The sequence below is a fragment of the Furipterus horrens genome, unplaced genomic scaffold (genome assembly GCF_987537825.1).
Source record: "Furipterus horrens unplaced genomic scaffold, mFurHor1.1.pri manual_scaffold_2, whole genome shotgun sequence".
NCBI classification, from domain to species: Eukaryota; Metazoa; Chordata; class Mammalia; order Chiroptera; family Furipteridae; genus Furipterus; species Furipterus horrens.
In genome coordinates this window covers 3720323-3743747 of record NW_028327172.1, presented here as the reverse complement: position 1 = coordinate 3743747, position 23425 = coordinate 3720323, and the positions used below count along the sequence as shown (strand labels likewise).

The window sequence follows — 23425 nt, the reverse complement described above, 5'->3', positions numbered from 1 at the left end:
GAATGGCACGAATAAATGAGCACTCCGGCCCTGTGGGGCCCATGGCGGCCAGCTCAGGGTGCCACCGAGGGTGGGCGAGCCGACGGGCTACGGCAAACTCGCACCCATGGTCCCAGCAGGGGGAGCACCGGCCACACCGAAAGGGGCTCAAATGCCCCCAGAACACATCCCTGTGCTTTTTATCCCCAAGGAAAGTTAAGCACAAAAGAAGTTCGATAATCCAATATATTGCATATTGGTACTTCGTAGGGAAAGCTTTCTTTAAGACAAATAAGGCATTTGGACAGCCTACTGAAATCTGTCGTAACGGGATTTAACCTGCTTGGGATTCTAAGCAACTACGGTTATTCCTACGCTGTTATTCGAACTGTGTCTGCTTAGGGAGACACAGTTAACGGGTTATTAAGCCAACAGAAGTCCCTTCCCTTGTCTAAAATGGTGCTCTAAAAATCAAGTCCCTTCACCCCAAGTTAGAACTGGCTTAGTTCCCAAGGCCACTCCTTCTGAACATGTTAGCACCACTGCGTGAAAACGAGCCCTGCACCCTGCCCTCCGCCCCAGCGCATGCGCCGCTTATACCATAGGAGCCCCACGGGAGGGCAGGACGGACTCCTGCCGCAGCCAGCCTTCCGTTCCGTTTCCTCAGTATAAAATGCTGGGGCCTCAATCCTGCCAGGAGTCCAGGGCGCCTCAAACCAGGAGGGCACTCATGGGAAGGTGAGGGAAGAGGCCTCCTTCTGAGGGAGCCGGGAAGAGGCTCGCGGTGCCAAAGGCAGGGTCAGAGTATGGTTCTGTCTGAAAAAAAACAGTAAGTAAAACATATCTTGGAACCTGTGGGGTTTTACTCTGGAGGCACACACTTATCTGAAGTGGATATTAAAATATATTGGTCAAATATTTAACATGACCCGCAAGTTTTTTGCCAACTAACCTGTACATCCATAAAAACTAGCTTTCCTAAGTTATAAAATAAAACTGAGGCCTTTTTGCATTAGAAATCTGAAGAGCAGTGATTAGTGTCCTGGCCCTGGCTCCCTTCCACCTTCCTCGTTCTTTCCTCCTGTTCTGGTTTTCAGAGAAGCCTGGAAGTGTTTCTTAGAACCCCTGTACTCATTAGACTGGAATACAGGGAAGAAAATAGACTCACTGGTAGCAATAATAATAAAGGGGTACGGTTTATATTTTGCTTTAATGTTATAGTAGACTTTAAAAACTGAAACAGGTTTTGACTGACCAAGGACTTTTAAATGTAAAACCTAAATTCAGCCCTGGCCGGGTAGCTCAGTTGGTTAGAGCATCATCCTGACACGCCAAGGCTGCAGGGTTGATCCCCGGTCAGGCAAGAGCACATACAAGAGCCAACCAATGATGCAGAAGGGGGTGGGGCACAGGCTGGGGTTTCTCTCTCCTCCCTCCCTTTCTCCAACAGTCAGTCAATGACACCTAAGTGCCTAGAAGCCTACATTCTATTAGATAAAAACTGAGATGACAGAATTAGAGGACTTTGGCCTTTTACCTGACATACTTCCATACTCCCAAACGCACTCAGAGGTATGTTTCTTTTATAATAAATATATTTGGTACAGGTTTCCAATGTTGCTTTTTCTGACAAAATCACATTTAAAGGCTTTTATACTTAAAAGACCATAAAGAAGTAAACGTTTATATTACAGGTTATTAGTTTTCAAAACGTTCTATTTCGTGATTTGCAAAGAAGATAAAAATCCATAACCAGTAAAACATCTTTCAGGGGCTTAAGATGAGGGAAATACCACTTGATTATTTCAGTCTAACCAGTTTACTTCTTTAAATTTGCTTAAGCCACTGGGCAAGATAAGCCCTTGTCACTGGCCAGCTCTTACTACAAGGCTCCTCTGCGAGGAGGGAGCTACTTTTGCGACTGAACTACTCTAATGCAGCCACAACATTTGGGAGACAAAACGGAGCGGCAACTGGTTTTCCCCGGGTCTGTGTACCAATCAATAACAAGTCCGGTGGCAGGCATTACATGGCACGCAGCTCTCCAAACGCTGTGTGTCCTGCCCGAAGCATTGATCTCCCAAGGGCCTTTAGGACCCGGGCTTGTGTGGCTGCCAGTGGGACAGGCTGGGAGAAGCCAGGAGTCGCTACAGAGGAGGACACATCAGCAGCAGCGTACTGAGCTGGAAGTGCGCCCTGAGAAACCAAGTCACCGTCTGTCACAGATAATGTCACAATAAGGAACTGGCCAGCACGTTAAACTCAACGGTGGCTACAGGGTTTTATGGAAACATGGAATACTTTCTCTTCTTCCCCACCAAAACGTAACTAAATGGACTGTCTCTTTTAAAGGTTGTCGCTGTATGAGAGTAGTTGGTTGCGGCCTTTGAAAACACTTTGGAATCCAGAAATGAGTGATTAAGAAGGGGCAATCTAAATGTTAAGGACCCGGAGGGCATCTAGGATGTGGGCCGGGAAAGCCTCCTCCTCTCCGCTGACCTAGGATCACCCTCCGAAGCCGAGTCCCAAGCCACACCCGGCCTCGCACCGTCACCGAGAGCAACAGGGTTTGCACCCTTCGGAACGCTTCGTGACGGGGACACTCTTTGGTCCTGGAATAACACGGGCTTCTTCACTGTGTAGCCCTTGGCTCTGAAGGCTTCTGAGACCCACCCTGGTTTCTGACCACTCTCAGCTCAGAAGAGAGGAGAGATTCTCAACGCAGGACGGGCACCTGCTAATGACGGACCGTACTCCTCTCCGGTGAGCTGGGGCAGAAGAGGTCTGAGAACCTCGCCTCCTCGGAAAGTACAGCAGCCGTGTGGCTCTTTCCGTGACAACTTTGCAGCCTGTCCTCAGTGTCACCGCGGACCCTAACCTTCCTTCTCCAGGATGCCTATGAAAACATTCTGTACTTATCGCTTTTACAGTTCCTTAGTGTTTCCTGAAAACATTTTACAGAACATTAAAATGGGAGAGGGCATGCAATGGTCTGAAAGAGCTTATGTGATATTTACTGTGAGGCCTTGGACAGACGAGTCCCAATATTCTATGGCAGCCTCCGTTGCCGATTAGCCCAAGGGACATTCTAAAACACTCCGACCCTTCTGAGCTTGGCAAAACTGGGTGACCTGATTCACATCGGCAGGAGGCTAGAGCTTCTGCAGACCAGGCGAGCAACGAGAGGTGGGCGAGAGTCTTGGTAAAGAAGGCTGCTTTCAGGACCTTCTCACAATCTGCGTCTGGTCCAGGGGAGCCTGCTGCCCCAGGGCTCCGGAGGCACCCAAGGCGAAAGCACCTTGGGCACGAACAGGCCGCAGCAGCCCCCGGGTGGGGCGCCATGGCTCCCCCAGCCCTCACAGGCCTGCTTCCGCTCTGGCTCTGCGCTCCTGAGCTTGACGGGGCTATCAGAGGCCCAGCAAGACCCGCAGAAGGGTCCCAAATGACGGGACAAGGGAGAAAGTTTGTTTCCAACTCTGCCCGAAATATCATGGTGCTTCCTGTTACTGAAAGTGGTATGAAGGAAGGTTAGCACTTGAACTCACTTCTCAAGTTGAGGCCCATAAATGACTAAAATTACCCAATGCTATTTTCTACTGAGGAAACAGAAGAAGGGGATCTGACTTGCGTTGGACAAAAACTAAACATTCCTCCCCCTCAAAAACAAAACCCCAAAAGTGATATATTCAATGCGTAACATTCTGACACCTTAATCACTGTACCTTTTTAAAAACAGCACGAAGTGTAGCTGGTGCTACTTAACAAAGCATTACAACTTCCTTTTTAAAAAGCATTTCTTGAAACCAAGCACTAGAAGGGGGGCGTACAAGCTGTAGAGAATGCTCCGGCTTCAGAGGACGCATACTATACCGTGAATCGTGACTGTCACCTGGAAACCAGAGTGCTCCAGGCACGATCGCATGGACAAGCCTGCAGCAGAGAACACATGCACATACAACTAAAGTGGTACATTGCCCCCAATGCCCTCACGCCCCCCGACACAGACACCCCTTCCCAGGCCCGGCAGGCCGCGGCCACACCACCGTTCCAGGGGCCAGAAATCTGTATTGGCTTCATGCTATAAATCTCAAGCATAATTGAAGACCAGCAAGACAAAGACACTTTGAATATGTCAAAATTAGACACAGTCATGTGCAGTTTGTTGAGTTACCAAGTGAAGGCACCAAAGCAGGTAGGGAAGGACTACGCACTGTAATGTGGCAGCTACTCGGGATGAGTACTAACCAAATGGGAACAAAATACTAGGGAAATGTTTTGACTCCCGAGAGGGAAGTTCTGACTACCATGGAGACACATAGAATGACACCATACTCGAAGTATAGGGGACTTTTTTTTTTTTAATGCAGAGTAAATAAAACAACTTAAATTCATGATGGCTCTAATAAAATGGTAAAAAAAAAGGTACAGAATCCAGTGTTTGGTTGTCAGGACTATGTGCGTTCAGGCTCTTCACGGAGGGGGATCAGTCACACCGTCTGCACAGGAAGGGTGACCGACTGTAGTTCCAGAGAAAAGTGTCAATTTCTCGGTAGCCAATAGTTTCCCATTAACTATCTATGGGCTGTTCCATATTTTACTGTGGTTTAATTTTTAATTAAACTGGGGCTAAGAGGAAACAGGGAAGACGACATTTTGTTTCCTGCATTCAGAAAGAGACCAGGTTCCAAATTTTAATCTTCTGAGTCACTAACACATACCTGCGTTGTGCCTTGATACCTTTAATTGTATTACGGTTAGTACTCAAATAAGCACTAGTATTAGCCTTCTATTACTCAAAAAAAAAAAAGAAAAAAGAAAAAGAAAAACAAAACAAAAACATTTTCTCAGACAACACTCGAGAGGTCTTTGATGTGTATGATAAACATCCATGCCTGTGAGACTGTTCAAACGGTGAGGCCAGATCTCTCCATCCATGCACAGGAGGGACTGGCTCAATGCAGTCACTGTTCTGACAGAGGAAGGGACAAAGCAGTCCTCTGAGACTTCCGCCAACCGGCACAGGTGACATGGAATGAACAATACGTACTGACATTTGTGTCTTCCACAATTCATGATAAATAAGCAAACTGGTTATTTGTAATCAGCCACAGTTGCTTCTTTGAAAAGGCTGCTACTGGACGCTGCCGAGCTCATGTTCCTTCCCAGTATCAGAAAGGAAAAAAATCGAGTTACATTTATAGCTAATTTTATGATGTCAAGCTCTCTTCTGGCAATGACATTTCTTACCATAATGGCAAAAGCTAACTAGGACTTCTTCTCAAAACTCCTATGAAACCAAATCCAAAACAGAGCAAAAAACTCCTGTTAAGCCATCCTATTTTAAGTTAGGGGCAATTTTATCGTTGAATTCAGTTTTCATCATCTATACAGAGAATGTAAATAACCTCTCGTTCTTTAAAATTCAAGTTAAAATTACAGCTAGTCTCTGTGAAATACACTAAACTGTACTGACGTGTGTTGCTTTAAGATCATACCAGTATCTTTATGTTTAACAATTCCCTACGAATAATACGGTATGGCTGTTTTTCAAAGCGGTGTGTCTCACCTTATTTACATTCTTTGCTTGTCCAACACAGGACTTTCCATAAGACCCTTAAAATTAACTTGAACCCCAAATAAGGCCTTTAGGGGACCACGAGGAGGTCTGCTTGTGACTCATCTCACATGGAAATAAGGGACAGACGTTTGGGGGACAGGAACGGTGGGCCTCGGACCAGGCGGAAGGCTTTACCTTGGCTTTCAGCTACTTAACCCTTAGTGAACTGCACCAAAGAGCAGTCATTTCACTGGCACTACGGAAATAAAGGAAGTTAGACATCTTGCAACACCAAAATAAAGAAAAACCAAAACACTAACACCCCATTATTTAAACCAAGTCATTTGTAAATGATTGTAAACGTAAATCAAAGAAATATTTCTACTTAATATTTGATTCTCACAGAGAAAAAATAATTTCAAAAGCTTAAAACAAAGAGGAGGAGAAAGATGGGACATACTAACCTGGTTTATCATATAATTAAGCAAAATATTCTAACAAAATACATATTAAGTGCAGTCATCAATTAATATTTTTCAAGAAAGGAGTTTACTTTAACCCACCATACCAGTTATATTTGTGCAAATGTACAAACATGCATAGACATATGTGTGCTTTTATCTAAGGTAGAGTGAAAAAAAAAAAGGAAGGTATAACGTTTGGGTCGTACTGTTTTTAATTCTGCCTTTAATTCATTTACGAAAGTAATGTGATTTACCGAGTTCCGTATTTGCTTGGCCACATCTCTTAATGCCGACCCTGACAAGTTACTATCGATTCTGGCAAATTTTTTTGTCCTTGTGGGAACAAAAGTGTCATTGGAGATTATAAATCTCTCTCCTTCCCTTATAGGCCAGATTCAAAGAGTTGATAAGCCAGCGCTATGATTGCACCCACACTGCAGCAAAAAAAGTAAGAATCAGGAATTTTTAAACTGAGTTTAAACGTTTGAAAAAGAACTTAAAAATGCACGGTCAAATCCCTGACCGAGCACGGCAGCCGCTGCCCAGCGCGCCCCCCGCTGCGCCCGCTCTGCCCCTCCCGGCCTCTCTCTTCCTGCAGCCGCTTCTCAGAGGCCCCGAGTGGCCGGACCTCCGCAGCAAAGGGGTTGTTCCCAGCTCTTTCAGAGCCTGACCACTTCCACAGCTGGACAGGGTCAGGGAATAATTAGCCAATGAAAAGGTTCGGTCAAATTATGACCATTTTTTAAATGAATTATCATTCAGCATGCCAATCTTAACTTCTAATATTTCTAAACATAATCAAATTAGCATAGACATGGACATGACCTGCTTTTTAGATTGAGCTGAGAGTAGTATTTTAAAAAATTAAAGTCAGAAAACTATTCTCTATTTCATAAAGATAAAAACAAGCCCTTCCAAAGACTGAACTAGATATCAAAATTCTACCATAGAGGCAGGGCAGGGGAGAGCAATGGGAGAAAAAATGGGACAACTATAATAGAACAACAATTAAAAAAAAAATCTACCATAGAAATATATCCACCAGGCCTGGCTGGGGTGGCTCAGTGGATTGAGCACCAGCCTGCCAACCAAAGAATTGCTGGTTCGATTCCCAGTTGGGGCACAGGCCTGGGTTACAGGCCAGGTGCCCAGCTGGGGGTACAAGAGAGGCCACCACACAGTGATGTTTCTCTCCCTCTCTTCCTTCCTCCCTTCCCTTCTCTCTAAAAATAAAATAAGCCAAATCTTCAAAAAAAAGAAAAGAAAGAAATATATCCACCAAACATTTATATGCATGGTCAGTAAAATGGTAAATTCGTGGTATAAAAATAGTAAAAAAAAAGAAAAAATTCCAGATATTTGGGATATCCTATAATTGTTTAAGACAATTAAGGTACTTTAATTGGACATTAGATTCAGTTATTTAAATAATATGAAAATTACAGAAGATTATAAATCTAACAAATTCCAAGTTTTATGAAGGAAAGCGCAAAGGGCGGCAGGTAACAAACGCAGCTCCCCTGCGCCCTGGCTGCCCACAGGGCTCCCCTGCAAGCCTCTGTGATGAGGCCACAAAAACACCGCCACGGCGGAGGTCCACAGCCTGAGTCGGAGCTGGAAGCCTCCACGTGTGGAAAACTCAGGCATCACCGAGCACTATTCAGGATTTAACCAACGTTATACTTTCTCTGAATATAGAGCTGGGAATGTTTATACTAGTTTCCTAATAAATAATCAGTAAAAACAGGAGTTCACTTAGAATATAAACAAAAAGACAAGCTGTGCAGTCCAATTAAAATAAAAGCAATACATTTAAATAGCTTTAATAACACCACTGAAGTAGTTAAGGTCTCTCCCCAGTGACCCAGAAGAGGACGAGAACGTGACAGGCCCTCCCGACCCCAAGCAGCCCCGGGACTCACCATCTTTAAGATCGCGCCGTACAGCCGCAGGAGCACTTTCCGAGGCTCGTCACCAACGGTGGCCACAGTGTCGGGTAAGGAGCACTGGAACAGCATGTTACTGAGGCCACCCCTGCGAAGAAGTGAGAGGCAGTAAGTACGCCTGGGCTCAGAGGGGCGCTAAGTCACTGCTTGGAAAGCTGCGGGCGGCTGAGAAGTCAGGGCCCCACGTGCCCTGTTCTGTCTCCACCCGCCCTCTCGGGGTAACTTGCAACATGAACAGTTAACCCCAGTTTTCAGAGCAATTCCACAAGACCGTTAACCACAGGCGAGTCAGCCCCGGCTGGTGTGGCTCAGAGGACGGAGAGCCGGCCTGTGAACCGAGGGGTCACCGCTTTGATTCCTGCTCGGGGCACTTGCCTGGGTTGCGGGCCAGGCCCCTGGTTGGGGGTGCATGAGGCAATTGATCCAAGTTTCTCTCTCACACTGATTTTCTCTCCCTCTCTTCCCTCCTCTCTAAAAAAAACAGTAAATAAATAAAAATCTTTAAAAACCAGGCACATCCCCAAGTGTTCTTGTAGCCGAGCACCGGGGGAGTTTTCTGTAACTGCACGTGCGCCCCACACATGGCCTTGGCCTCCAGAGAACGGCAAGAGCGGGGGCCCTGGCTCCAGCACTGGGGATGGGGGAGCCCGGGTGGGGTCCTTCACCCCACAGCCTTCTGTGCCTCCAAACTCCCACTGCACCAGACCCTCCCCACTGCCAGGTTAGACTCTCGGGGCGGTCCTCAGAGCATCTGCTCCAGAGCTTCCCACTTAAAGTACGTCCCGAGATCCACGCGCCTTAGTAAAAATTTCCTAACTGACTCTGACTAGTAAGCCTTTTCAAAAGAGCTGTAACACATGAGAGACCTCAACACTCTAACCCTTCCGCTTCGACTCCTGAGGACAAGAAACCAGTCACGGGGGTCGTCCAAGCAGGAAGCAACAGCCTTGGGGACACATCGCCTGCCTGCGTGGGAAATGCCCGGGCACAGAGGAAGCTTAGCTAGTTCAGGGGCTGGAGTTAAAGGACAGGACACAAACGCCCCTGTAATCAGGAGCTGGAGGCAGGAGGCGCCTCGCCTGCAGGAGCCCCAGACCCGCTCCATCCCACCCACTCGCTGTGCCTTGAGGAGCTATTACACGGGCGGAGCGCCCTCCTGGAAGCCAGGGCAAAACAAAACCGCCCCAGGAAATGTCCTCTCTGCCGGAGCAGACGATGCCACTGTAGGACAGGACTCAAAGCCGCGGGACAGCGTCTGCAACTAGGCGCTCCGGCACCCCTGCCACCAGATGCCCCGACATCGGATGCCCAACCTGGGGACAAAAACGCACCAGCAAAGCAGATCACAGCTTTCTAGAATGCGCTCCCCCGCGACGGGAGCCAGCAGCCCCCTCCCGGGCCCGTCCCTCTGAGCCCACCGCGCCCCCAACATGAGGCTTACAGCACAGAGCGAATCGGTGGCCCCGTGTGCCCGTCACACGGGGCGGCGAGCGCACCCTGACGAACGCCGCCGAGAACCATGAAGCACGAGAAACAGTTCAGCTGCGTGGGGAGGGAGGCTAACAGGGAGAGATGTTTTCTCTGGAGGCTGCTCACGTTGCCACAGCGGTGTCGGCACACCCGCCCCGACAGCTCTGCCCCGGCGGCAGCCCTTCGCCTCCCTTTCCTCGGGGGGAGCCCGGGCTTCGCTCAGGCCGCGGAGGGCCAGGCAGCAAGACTGTACTTAGCAGCCGCCGTCACAGCTAGGTGGGACCGTGCAGCCGAGTGCTGGCACACAGAACGGGAAAGGCTGTGTCTGTGTGACTTCGGGGAACTCAGCCTAAGGCACGCGCCCACTCTGCCCCTTTCTTCCCCACGCTCCACCGGCTGTCGGAGACCAGGAGAGGGTGGTGTGCCAGCAGCTGAGCTCTGGTCTCTGACCCTCAAACCCGCCCGTGTCTCCTAAAGCTGTGACACCGCACCGGGGCCGCGCCAGCTGCAGGCCTCCGCGGTCAGCTGCTCCCCGGGGGGGGGCAGGAAAGCGGGAGCGGGGAGCACACGGCAGCCCGCCCCTCCCGGCAACGCCAGAACCGGCCTCAGTGCCCGCCGTCGGTCTGGGCTCCTGCACCACAGGGACGCTCCTCAGACTGACATCCCGAAGGGCCAGGGCTCTCTCCTGGGAGGCTGCGGCCCGGTCCTGTGGGCCCCGCCTTGGAGCTGCCAGGCTCTGGTAACTCCAACCTCTCCCCTCTGTTCTCCAAGGCCCAGGACTGGGCTGCTTCCTGCAGTTATCGTTTTAATAATAACTCCTGCCTTTTCAGTTCCCCCAACGCCCGTCCACCCAATTCCCTACATTAACTTCTCTGTGCCGAGGTACCCAGTGTTTGCTGTTCCCACGTCCCTGCCAGGGCCCCGACTGGCACCCAGGGCCAGAGCCCCAGCAGGTTCTTAGACTGTGAGCACAAGGGCCACCCCCGAGGAGCGGCAGAGCGCGGGGCTGGAAGGAGCCTGCATCCGCATCCAGCCTGAGGCGCTTCCGGACCGGCCTGGCCCGCCGACCTCTGGCCCCCAATGCAGACGGAGACACACTTCTCCGTGTCCAATCCACTGTTACTCGCGAGTTTTCTGTTATAAGCAGCTCAGGCCTGGCACTAACCGATAAAGCTTATCAAACCCACTTACTCAAGTTCTTCCAATCTGGAAACTCCTCCTTCTCTGCTATCTAAAAACTACCTGCTGCTTAAGACCACGTTCAAAGTCCAACCTTCACAAGCAGCTTCTGCCGTCTTACCTGCCAGCGCCTGGAGAGCCGAAGGAATGTCCAACTTCAATTCTCAAGGCCCAGAGGCCCCCAAACCACAATCGTGGGGGTTCCATCAAGATTTCCCAAAACTGACAATAAACAGCAGCACCCTTGTCCCACCAGGTCTCCCTGCTCCAGACCCCTCCCTGTCGTGTCTGGTAACTGTCCCACTGTCCCACACTGTTCTCTGATAGGTGTGGTGGATCAGTCTAGGCTCCCTAAGGGACAGTCCCATCTTGCTGGGGAAGGCGTCCTGCTAAGAGAAAGACCACAGGCTTCAGAGCCAGAGAGCCTGGGAGTCAAATCCCACTTCTGCCACTTCTTAGCTGTGCAATTTTGGGCACATCACTAACCCTCTCTGACCCTCAAATGCTCTCCTCTGTAAAAAGCAGGACTGCATTAGTCATGGTAAGAGCTCAGGGTCGTGAAGCCCCTGGTACTGCAGTATTTGACAAGTATTTGACAAGGATCAACTCATTTCATCCTCCCGACAGCCCTAGAGGTAGAAGCTGGTATTGCCTCCATTTACAGATAAGGAAGTTGAGGCACACAGCGGGGAAGGCAGAAGCTAAGCCAGTACTGAAACGCGGGTGGACAGCTCCAGGGTCCTCGCGGTTAACCCCGCTTCCGTGAGACACCGGAGGCAGGGCAGGAGGGCGCCACGTGCCACAGCGAACACGACAGTAGGTGCCGGGGGCGCCAGGAGCCTCACGTAAAGACTCGTCTGCGCACACGCGCACAAAACAAACGTCTTCATTTCCTATGGCTGCTGCAGTACGGGACCAAAACTTATGGCTTAAAACAACAAATGCATTATCTTACAGTTGTGGAGTTCAAACACCCGAAGACAGGTTTCACGGGGCTATAATCGAAGTCTCAGCAGGGCTGCACATCGGATTATAGACCATATTCCAGGAAACACAAAACCACCAGAAACAGATTCTGATTGGGCGAATGAAGTTCAAAGGCCAGGAGTTAGGACGGGAAATGAGGAGTCAGTGTGTCACGGGCACAGAGGCTCCGTCTGGGAAGATGGAGACACTTCTGAGACGGACGGGGCGCCAGGGGCCCAGCGTGAGCACACTTAATGCCACTGAACTAACTGTACAGTTAAAAGGGGTTAAAATGGTAGACGTTATTACGTGTACATTTGCCCACAACTAAAACAAGGGAAGGAAGCACGGATGTATACTAAACATCATGATCCCCACAAACGTTCTGCTGAGTGAAAGAGGCCTGTCATGAAGACCACGTGGGTCCCATTCATAGGAACTGTCCCGAAAACAGAAGTCAGATAGTGAGTGCCCAGGGCTGGGGAGGCAGGCAGCTAAAAGAGGCAGGTTTCTCTCTCAGGGATGAAAATGCTCTATAACTGACTGTGGTTAACAGTGGCATATGCCTGTGAGCACACCAAAATCCGCTAAATCGTACGCTGTTTTTTTAAATTTACTGATTTTTAGAGAGACATCAATTTGCTGCCCCACTTATGCATCATTAGCTGCTCCTGGTATGTGCTCTGATGGGGATTTAAAACCCGGCAACCTTGGGAGCCTCCACAGGAGTAAGGACCTAGCCACCCCAAGGGCAAGTCAGCTGTCTACCCCAGTCAAGGACTAACCCCAGTTCAAGACAAGGGAGCCCAGGGCTCTGGTTCCCTCCACCTCCAAGCAAGCTGCACCGCAGAAGGAAGGTGTGGGGACGGATCCGGCAGCGCCTCACGTGCTAGCTTATCAGGATCGCCTGCCACTTCCAGGCACAGCCAACAAGTGCTTCCGGCTCCCAGGCCCAGGACAGGCAGTAGTTAAAGGCCTTAGTTCTCCTTCCTGTCACATCCTCTTGAAAGCTCAGTCAACAGTGGGAGCAAACAGATGAGCTACTGTTCGAGGTTGTGTAACTCCATTCAAAGTTCACCCCCGTGCTCCGAAAGGAAGGAAGGCGGCTGGGCCACGCTTGCCAGAAACGGGCCCCCAACCTGGAAATCCTTCGTCTCCTGTACTATATGTGGCCCATTGCTCAACAGGCTTTAGCGGGAGGAGGGAGACCAGCAATTACATTTTAGTGACAATCAAAGTAAAGGTCACAGTCATGGATGACCCAAACTGTGAGAAACTATCTAGAAATAAGCCAATTACCAATGGGCCAAATAATATGACCAGGAACAATGAGATGTGTTGGGAAAATATGCCACAGAAATGATAGCAAAAATCCAACAATCTAATTTATGGCATAATCTGTCAAGAATATCCACCCAAGTAAAACCCCAGGAACTCTTAAGGATTTCAAAGATGTTTCAAACTACAGACTTTGTCATCTGGAAGAACAGCTTTACAATAAACACACGTCATAATTAAATTTAGGAGGCACGAGATACACACAGAAGCAAAACAGCAAACAAAATGAGAATAATATATTCATTTCACACGCAACAGGTACAGGCAACTCACGGCAGATCAGACACTGAAAAGCAGAGTCCCTGCTGGGAATTCTCTCTTCCTTTCTTTTTCAATCCTCACGCTAGGACACGTTTCACTGATTTTAGCAAGAGAGAGACATTGATGTGAGAGACAAACATCGATCCGGTTGCCCTGCCGTACGTGCCCTGGCCGGGGACCGAACCTACAACCTTTGTGCAGGGGACGATGCTTCTGCAACTGGGCCGCCTGGCCAGGGCTTATTTTTACTCTGTCTTGAAAGAATAAGGAAAATTTTCAGTAAACTGGGCTCCAGTTAATTGAACAATAACTGCAAATCTCCTGCCTCTGGTGACATAACAGATAACATTCCTCGTACTGTTTATGCCTGGGCCTCCGCCTCTGCCCTGAATTCCCTGATCCACCCTTGAAAAAGCCAAAATGTTGTTCATTCGTACCAATCTTCAACAAAAAGAACAAATTTGCTTCTTAGTGACATTTCTAGCCTTCAGCTTCAGAGAAAGTTCTAGACTTAGCCAACCTGATTTGCCCCCAGCCCCCCGCCCCTCTCTGCGTCAGCCCCACTGCTGTAACAGAAGCCCACTGCCTCAGTGGCTGTCTTAGTGAGGCGTCCGGGGAAATTCACCTGTTACCTATACCCAGGGCAAACCCTCAGGACCCTCAGATAAGGCAAGGTTCAAAATTAACCAAGTTCCTCTTAATTTGCTACTAGGTCACTACAAGTCAAACAGATTACTTAACATTTAGCATAAAGTACAAGTAACTTCCAAGCAACGGAAGTTTGGAGAGACTTTTCAAGGGGAAAGAAAACACGTTTTCCCTGCCTGGGGCAACGAGGAAGTGCCCTTCACTTCAGAGGCCTGCCAGTTCACGGAAAGGCACGGCTGGGCCTCACCTGGGAGGCCCGAAAACCCCCAAGTGTGCTGAGGAGCACAGGCAGGTGGTGGTGGCTGTAAAAAAAGAAGCTCCCACTTCTTCTCGTTCTGAGGTTCAGTCCTTCAGGACGGAAGGCTGCAGCCCTGCCCTGAGACTCGCCCTCTGCCCCAGCCATAATGCCACAGGGACAAGGTGTCATTTGGGTTCCACAGGGCAGACAAAGGAAACAAAGGCTGCTTCACCAATCCCTCCAGAGGGACTCCGCTCCCAGCTAACCAGAAATGCTGGATACCACCACCGGGCATCGGCTATGAAGACTTCTCAACTTTGGCTGCTCTGAAAAGTTCCCAAAGATGGTAAACACAGTCCACGTGTAAAAGGAAGTCAAATCTGAGTTGATGATGTCATCGAAACCTCAGCCCCAAGAAAAAAGCCCCGCAATCTAGATGTGATTTAGTCCAGCTGTGTCACGTGACCCTTTAACCCATCAGAAGCGGGGAGCTGGCATACACAGGACAGATCCCAAGCGCTCGTCAACGTCACATCCCAGGCATCAAGAACGCGGCCTGTGACAGGAAGCAGCTGGTAATTCTGCCGAAGAACAAGATTTAACTGCAAGTTATAAGGCCCGTGACCAGGAGAGAACCCCTGAGCTAGTGCGTGCATTTACATCCAGGAGTGGCCTCAACGTGTGCAACTCTTCACCTCACAGAAAATCATGTTTAAAGTTTTGCAGTAAAACCACTCTGCTAGATAGTGGTTTACCGTATAACACAATTTTATTTTAGCAACGTGTATTTAACCAGCTTTACCAAGGGCCCGCACCCTTCGTCTGCAGACCCAGCAGGGCTTAGAGGTTATGTAACTTGTTTTCCTCTAGAGCATTCGAAGGACGTGAAATCCAGGCTACAGCGATACAACAGCGGGGAGGCCTCGGTCTTGAAATGACACTTCTATACTTCTTCCCATTTTTAAATTGTGGTGAAATATCCGTTACATAGATTTACCATCTTAGCCGTTCTAAGAGGACAGCCCAGTGGCATCAAGCACATTCACATTTTTGGGCAACCACCGCCCCCACTCAGCTCCATAGCTCGTTTATTTTGAAAAGCTAAAACACTGCCGCATTAAACACTAAGCCCCCACACTCCCCGCCCCAGCCCGTGGCCATCACCAGCCCACTTTGTTCCTACGAGTCTGACTGCTCCGGGGACTGCACGCTCTCGCTGGCTTAGTTTACTCAGCGTAATGTCCTGGAGGCTCATCCATGCTGTAGCAGATGTCAGAATGTCCTTTCTTAAGGCCGAAAAATATTCCATTGCATCTAAACGTCCCATTTGCTTATCCATTCAGCCACCAAAAACATCTATATGTATTTGATCACTTGGGAAAGAATTCATTATCTAGGTGAGTCAGCCGACGCTCAACGATAACCCCAAGGAACCACCTGCTCCAGAGAGCCCTCTAACACGAAGATTCTCACCGGTGAGGCTATCTGGTCTGCACCTACCCAGCTCTGTTTTGCTGAAGAACCAGAAAGGCTCCAAAACCACTGCAAAGTCCGCAAACGACAGCGTCAAGTCCAGCACACACAGGCCCACGTCCTCCTGAAGCGTAGGGCCCGGGCCCGGGAGTGCCAAGAGCATCACCCTACAGTCAATGACTAAAGAAAACAGAATTCACAACATAAACAGTATCTCGGCGGAAAAAAAATACAACCATCAGGTCCAAAGGACTGGGTATATAGAAAACAGAAGGCAGCATAATACCAAAACAGCTACTGAATTTAGAGTGTTAATGAAATAAGAAAAAAAATTTGTATGCCCTGGCTGGTGTGGCTCAGTGGATTGAGTGCCGGCCTGCGAACTAAAGGGTTGCTGGTTCGATTCCCGGTCAGGGCACGTGCCTGGGCTGCAGGCCAGGTCCCCAGTTGGGGGTGTGTGAGGGGCAACCACACAGTGATGTTTCTCTCCCTCTCTTTCTCTCTCCCATTTCCCCTCTCTAAAAATAAATAAAATCTTTTTTAAAAATTAAAAAAAATTTTTGGAAAATTTCTTATAATCATCTAGAACTCAACTTGAAACCACCACAGCTCAGCTGAAACAAAAAATATTCCCATAAAATGACAGCATCAATATGTACTAATCAGGTTAAAAGAACAGGCCTTTGCTGGCTCTGCAGACAGCTGCAGGGCCTTGAGCAAGCTGATGCCTCTAAGCCTGTTTTCTGAAGATAACTCAGGATAATGTCAGCTGTTCATCACTAGCACCAATCACAAAGCAACAAGTAATATATTTTTTAAAGGTTTTATTTATTTATAGAGAGAGGGGAAAGGAGGGAGAGAGAGGGAGGGAAGGAGGGAGAGAAACATCAACACGAGAGAGAAACATGGATGGGTTTCCCCTCACACGCGCCCCGACTGGGGACCTGGCCCACAACCCAGGTGTGTGCCCACACCCGGAATCGGAATCGAACTGGCTAGCTTCCGGTTTGCTGGACGACACTCAACCCACTGAGTTGCTCAACAGACGGAGCCGTATCAATCAGGGCAGCAGAGGTTAATCTTTAAGAGAGTGCCGGATGGATGAAAGCATAAGGCTCCATCCTCAGTCCTCTCCTCCAGTGCTGTTGACATTTGAGGCCCAATAATTCTTTGCTGGGGAAGAGGAGGGGCTGTCCTGTGCAAGGAGGGCGTTCAGTGGTCTCCCTGCTCCGTGCCCACTAGGTAACAGCCATACCACCACCAAATCACGACAAACAATGTGTCCTGCCATTAGCGAATGTCCTCAGAAAGTGCTCCTAAAATACCCATTTCACGCTGCCATTCTTCGCACCCTTGGAAGAGAGCGTGCTCCTGCCTACTCTCCCCCCCTGAAGAGATCCCGTACCTTTCCGAGTGCAGAGATGCCCCCGCTTTCTTTGCAAAGTGCTGCACAGCCCTGCTAGCCCACACAGACCTCCCAGACCTTATCTTTTATTTTATTTTTTTAGAGAGAAGGGAGGGAGGGAGGGAAAAAAAGAGGGAGAGAAACATCAATCAATTGCCTCCCACACGGGCCTCAATGGAACCAAACGCACAACCTAGGCGTGTGCCCTGACCAGGAATCAACCAGCGACTTTTCACTCTGCCCTTTCAACTCTGCGGGGACGACCACGCCCAGCCAACTGAGCCACACCAGTTGGGGCCGGACCTTATCTTTTTTATTGTTTCACCATTAGCCGCTGTGCTCGCCTGACACTCAACAGAAGGAGCAGCAGGCACAGTGAAACGTGTCAGTATGTTACTGCAGACGCAGGGGCGACAATCTCACTGTGGACGCACAGCAGACTCGGGGGCACTGCAGACAGGGCCATCCCAGGGCGGCTGCAGATCCCCTGCCCGCTGAAGGGCAGTGGTGAGACTGTGGAGGGACAGGAGGGAGAACATGGCATCTGAGTCAGAGCTGGACAAGCCCAGAGGCCAGACTGGAAAACAGACACAAAAACTCCTGGAACTGACACGCGATTATGGCAAGGTTACAGCACGCAAGGGTTCACGTCTGAAAGTCAAGTGCCTTTCGCCCGCGCCAACCAGCCCAGGCGTCGGGGTGCAGTCCAGACCGTCAAGGTTGCGGGTCCGCCCCGGGCAGGGCGCATGTGAGAGACCACCAATGAACACACAAAGAAGTGGGACAAGAGAGCAGCATCTGTCTGTCTCTCCCGCTCTCTCTCCAAAAATCAATTTTAAAAAGGTCACCCGCTTTCCTACATACCCACAATGAACAACTAGAAACTGAAGTGAAAAACGCAATTCAGGGGTTACCTGAACACCTTTGGGTCTCTCTTCTCTGCGTCCTACCTGCTGACTCCCTGCTCTGGCGCACATCTGGAAGCGCCCGCCTGGAAGCCAGGCCAGAGGCACAGGACGGGCGTGACGCGCAGGTCACCTTGCTGCGTTTGCAGCTCCGTCAGAGACTGGGCACAGAAAAGCAATCAAGTGACTAAAATGGGGCTTGGGGATTCTCCATGGCAGCCCGGCAGCCACGGTCGGATCCTGCTCTCCAAGTGGCCGGCCGTTTAGAGGCCGGTGGGGCCCAGGCCTGGGGGACGCGAGCTCCGGAGAACACCTCCCCGACCCGCCAAGGCTGCAGAGCCATCAGCCCTCGCAGTTCCTCTCTCACATGGGTGTCTCCCTCCCTCCTTGCCCCTCCCTCTAAAAATAAATAAACAAAGTCTTTAAAATATGTATCACTCGTTGCTCTGTGACTGGTGCTGGCAATGGACAGCGGACGCTATCTCGCGTTATCTCCAGAAAACAGGCTTGGAGGCACCAACCTGCGCGGACAAGAGCCACCCCACGAGCGCCTACATAATGGAACAGCAAATCGACGTTTCTCTCGATAAAAACCAACATAGAGAAAATTAAAAAATGCTAGTAAAATAAAATTCGCAGAACGAGGCAGCCCAGCCTTAAAGGGCTGCAGAGAAGGATGCGCACTAACCGCCGCGTACTTCTCTCCCGGGAACAGAATGGAGACAAAACTCAAGTGGGGGGGGGCCCTTTAGGTGCTGCTGCGCCGCGGGACCACGTCCCCCCCTGTGTGCAACCGCATCTGACCCTCTGATTAAAGGCTGGTAACCCTGAAACAACGGGGGGGAGATGCTTCCCGCGTGACGCGGGGCCCTTCCCGGAGCCACACCCCCGGGCCGGGCGACTCAGACACCGAACGTGTCCGAGCAGCGCGAGCCGGGCTGGAGCAAACGCTGCCGGCCGCCCCCGACCAGCGGCATCGTGGACTCGAGAAACGAGAAATGGAAGTTACCGGGCGGTCTTGTTTTTTTAAACGAGCCATAGCGTCCCCCCTCCTTTCAGGTCCTAGAACCGCAAAGGGACTTTCTCCACCCACGAGCCGCTCCTGCACAACACGCACTTCGGGCGCGAGCGGTATTGTTCTCCGCAGACCAGACCCGCTCTCCCCGCGGAACCGAAAAGCCCGCCTCCGGGAAGGTCCCGGGCGGCCGCGGGGCCTGGGCCGCGAGACCCGGCTGCGGTGGCACCCGCGCGCGGCCGGCGTCACCTGACCCGCTAGCGGCCGGCCCGCCCGCCCCGCCCGCCCGCGCGCCACCGACCTGATGACACTGATGTGAAACTGGTCCTCGCGGAGGCCCCGCCAGGCGCCGGGCAGGAACTCCTTGCACCACAGATAGGCCCGGCGCCGCGTCCGGGGCTCGGGGAGCTCGGCGGCCGGCGGCGGCGGCGGGAGCAGCGGCAGCGGCGGGGACGGCGGCGCGGGCAGCGCGAGCGGAGGCTGCCGGCCGCCCAGCTGCTTGGGCTCCAGGTCGCTGGCGGCGTCGCGCGGCTGCCCCACGCCGGGCGCCGGGGTGGCGCTGCCGCCGCCGCAGCTCAGCAGCAGCCCGAGCGGCGAGGGCTCCGCCTCGCCCCCGTTGCAGAACTTGGTCTTCATGCCGGGCGGGCGGCGGGGGACACGGAGGCGGCCGAAGCGCGAGAAGGACAGGCTCAGGGTCCGGCCGGGCGAACCCCTCACGGAGGCTGACGCGGAACGGAGGCCGCTCGCCGGCGCGCAGACGAGCCGGCTGGGGGCCGCGGCGGTTGGGGGCGCGCCGGGCGGGCACCGGTGGGCGGCGGCGGCGGCGGCGCGGAGGCTGCGAGCGGCTCGGGGCGGCGGCGACGCTCGGCTGGCGCTGGTTGCCGAGGCGCTGGCTCCTATACCGCCGCCGCCGCACGCGGAGCGCCTGCCGCGTCAGGGCCCGCCCCCGCGCTCGCCGCTGATTGGCCGCCGCCCGCGGCCCGGCGCGTCACAACCGCCACGGCCCTCGCCACGCCGCCTCCCCATTGGCTGCGGCCCCGGGCTCTGCGGCCTCGCGGGGCCGCCCCGGCGCGGGCTGGGGGTGGAGCGGGCGGCGGGGGTCGTGGGGGAAACGGAGAGCGGAGCTCGCGGCGAGGCTCCCGGAGGGGGGCGGGGGCGGACTCCGGGCTCGGCCTTGGGGGCCGGAACTTTCCTTGGATCCCTCGGACCCTCGCGACTTTGGAGGCCGGGGCCTGGCGGGGGGCAGGCAGGAAGCTGATGCCCGGAGGCCGGCTGCTCTTCCCGCACGACCTTGGGACGGGGCATCTCGTCTGCAGCTCCGCGGGGCTGATTTTAAAACATTTCCCGGCCCCGGCTCAGCCCTGTACCAGGCTCGGCCAAGCCGCCTTCCAGCCGGAGCCAGAGGAGTGGCTGTCACCGGGTCAGAAACCGAGGCCCGAAAGGGGGACAGGGGGCCGGTTCCAGGCCGCACAGCCGGCCCAGCGCGCCGAGGCCTCCTGCAGCCTCAGTTTCCCTATCGTGGTGCCGAGGACTCCGGGCCTAGATGCTCGGGGCGGGCGGGAGGGCATCCCGCAGAGGGGCCGTGTGGGGCGCGGAAACCCTGGGCAAAGGTGAGTGCCACGGGGCCGCTGGCTTTGCGGGCGACGCCTCGCCCGCCCCTGCGCCGGAGGCAGCCGCGTGATCGTGACTAACGCACCTTTGCCCGCGGTGGGGAGCGAGGGCCCCTGCCCCCGTTTGCCGCAAACCGCCCCGTGTCCCTCACTCTTGGACCCGGCCACTGCAATCATGTCTGGAAGTTAGTGGGATACAGATAAACATGAAAATTACAGGGTCCGCTTTACGGGATATGAGCTGGGCAAGAAGTTTCCCCGGCTGCCCAGAAAATTCAGCGCCGGGTACACAGGAAATGGCTTCCTTGCAGGAATTTCCCAATCGGCTTCCAGCAAAAACCTCTGTTTAAATAGTGTGTACTTGGCTGAACTTGCTACAGGAAAAATGGCCTTATTGAGCGTGAGGGCTATCATGAAAGGGGACCGGTGACCAGACAGCTGTGGAGGTGGGCCTGGACGTTGCCCCGGACGGAGCGGGGCTGGCCCAGGCGTTCAGGAGGGAGTGGGTGGGAGCCCCGCTGGCTGTTTGAAAAGCTGAGAAATCAAGGTCTCCAGTCTGGCCATTTAGATAAGGTCCCAAGGCCTTTGTCTAAAAATACCAGCCCGCAGCGGGGGTGGGGCCTGCCCGGGGCCTGCCCCCCACTGCGCCCTGGCACCGGCCTGGTCGGGAACGCCAGGAGCCTGGCCAGGAGGGGGAAGGGGCACCCCAGCCGGCGCTGGGCCTCGCGTTCGGGATAACTCGTTCTGGCGTCTGCTGGTTTGGGTTGTTAGAAACCGCAGGCGTCTTTACGGACTGCAATGCCTCGTGGGAGTAAGAGGTTACCTCATTAAAGGCGCTGGAGAAGTTTTATCTGTTATTGCTTTCATTTAATAGATGTGCGGACTCGAGGCTGCGTGCCCTGGCCGAAGTCCTGGCGAAGGGACGTGCCAGGCAGGTGTGCCGGCTCCTCTGTGCGAGGAGCATCGCCTCCAAAGGGCGACTGAGTCAACTACCCGCCCCGGCAGTCAAACCGACGGCAGCGCCTCCCCCCCCCCCCCCCCCAGGGCTGCGGCCCAGACCCAGGAAGCTTGGCATAGGGTAATGCCAAAATGATAGGTTTTACAGGAAAAGAGACGAATTCTGCCTGCGGGAGTGGGGGGGCCTCCCCAGGGGGTGTCTGCACAGGGCTTTGAAAAGCGGAAAAGGCATTTACCAGGCAGGCGAGAGCCTCCTGCCATCCACCTCTGCGCTGGGCGTAACGGCACCCACGTGCCGCGGTCTTCGGTGAGGGTGCGTGACGAAGGCAAGGCCTGGAGCCCCGTCGGCGCCCAGGAGACGTGCCAGACACAGACTGCTTTTCGAAAAGGAGAAACCCAGAGTGATAAATACGCTTAGGACTCCCCATTCCGAACAGAGGAAGTCATCGCAAGCAAACAGCCCCATGCAGAAACCTGCCCACGCAGCGTTCTCTCTAATTGGAGAGGGCTGGAAGTGACCTAAATGCTGGGCCCGTGGAAGTTAAACACGGCCAGATTGAAGGTGGCAGGAAGGATTCATTTTGTACACATTTCCCGAGGGCCAGCCATAGGGCTTGGCAGCACTGTGTCCATGAAAGCATGTCCAACCCTATAGAAAACTTAACAGTTTCTTTGAGCCACATTTTTGAGGACATGCCTGAAGCAAGATCTCAACAGATGGAGGAGATGCTCCGGAGGCTGGCAGTTCTGCAGCTCGCTTTATGCATTAGGATCAAAGGGACGGCAGGAGGCTACATGAAGTCCATGGGTGGTCGATGGAGGGAGTGGGAGAAAGCATAGCAAGGGAGTCTCCAGGCTTGGGTGAAAGGGAGAGTCTCACGCTTTTCACTGGTGGGTACAGGAGAGTTAACATTAACAGCACATGCAGACAGTATGCAGGCAACAGGATAACAGCGAGGAGTCCCTTGGTCTGAGCTCTTGGGGTCGGAGCTCTGGTGCAGGCGGGTGAGCCCGGGGGGTCTGGAAAAGAAAATTACTCGACAATTCAAAGGTGCGCTGTCCCAGGAGAATAAGCACAATGGACAGCGATCGCTTAGGGTAAAGATTAACCTTTGCTAAGGAAGTTACAGGCCTGGGCGACTCCCCACCACAGCACGCCCAGTTAGGAACTTGCGATCAGGCCCTCCTGTGCGTGACTTTCGGTCAACGAGTTTGTCAGGCCTGCCAAGTAGCCCTCTGAGCGTGTCCTGTCTGCTCTGTTGCCCCTTTTCGTTCACAGCTGGATAGTAAGGAAGACAGCCACGTCTGGCTCCTGCTCCCATCAAGAATAGAAACACTGCCAGCCTGTTCCTCTCCCTGCCCCCTTGTTTGTTTATTGTGTATTGTCTGTCTCTTCCCCGTTCCCCCACCTGGAACCTCCAGGAGACTGGGGACTTTGCTTATCTTGTTCTCTGCACAGTGCCCAGTGATCAGGAAGCCTGGATTGTTGTGACAGAGTCTGCCACGCAGCCAGCGGCTCTGCCAGTGGCTGGCACTTGATAATGAGTGTGTGCTCACTTGTAGCAACTCAGCCTGGGGAAGTAGCGTTGTGTAAGAAAGTAATTCACACTGGAATGTACGTTCCGGTCCCCAGGGTAGAAGTGGACAAGGCTTGGAGAGGAATTTGCTTGGTGCTGGGGAGAGGGTGTTCCGTTCCAAAGCTTTTCTTCTAGGACAGAAGAAAAAATTCCCCAAAGCTCTTTGGTGCTGAATTCTGAGAGCACCCACGGTGTGGATGACAGGGCTCAGGAGGGAGGGAGAGGGGGGAGTTTGGGAAGTCCCTGTCCCGTCCCTGGCGCTCCTGCAGACTGGGTCCTTGGGTCTGGCCTGAAGGGACCTCCAGGACCACTGGACAGAGCAGGGTACAGAAGGGCCCACCCATGGCCGCAGCCCTGCCCCAACTCCAGCTGCAAGGCCCGTTCCACGGAAGGGCTTCGTGAGGCCGTCAGCCTCCAAACGAAGGGACCACTTGGCA

General features: G+C 52.7%; 1 protein-coding gene across 6 annotated transcripts in view; it reads right to left on the bottom strand.

Annotated features, from left to right (window-relative positions):
- CHKA (choline kinase alpha) overlaps window positions 1–19645 on the bottom strand; it is a 36617-nt gene extending 16972 nt beyond the window's left edge. For 2 of the 6 annotated variants that reach the window (XM_090257467.1, XM_090257476.1), the window contains exons 1-2: window positions 19146–19645; window positions 7923–8034 (exon numbers count right to left, since the gene is read on the bottom strand). In XM_090257467.1, coding sequence (XP_090113593.1) covers window positions 7923–8034; window positions 19146–19480 — 447 coding nt within the window. In that variant the 5' untranslated portion in view covers window positions 19481–19645. The remainder of the gene's footprint in view (window positions 1–7922; window positions 8035–19145) is intronic. The other 4 variants (XM_090257473.1, XM_090257480.1, XM_090257478.1 and 1 more) reach the window with 2 other exon arrangements.
- Window positions 19646–23425: the final 3780 nt, after the last annotated feature.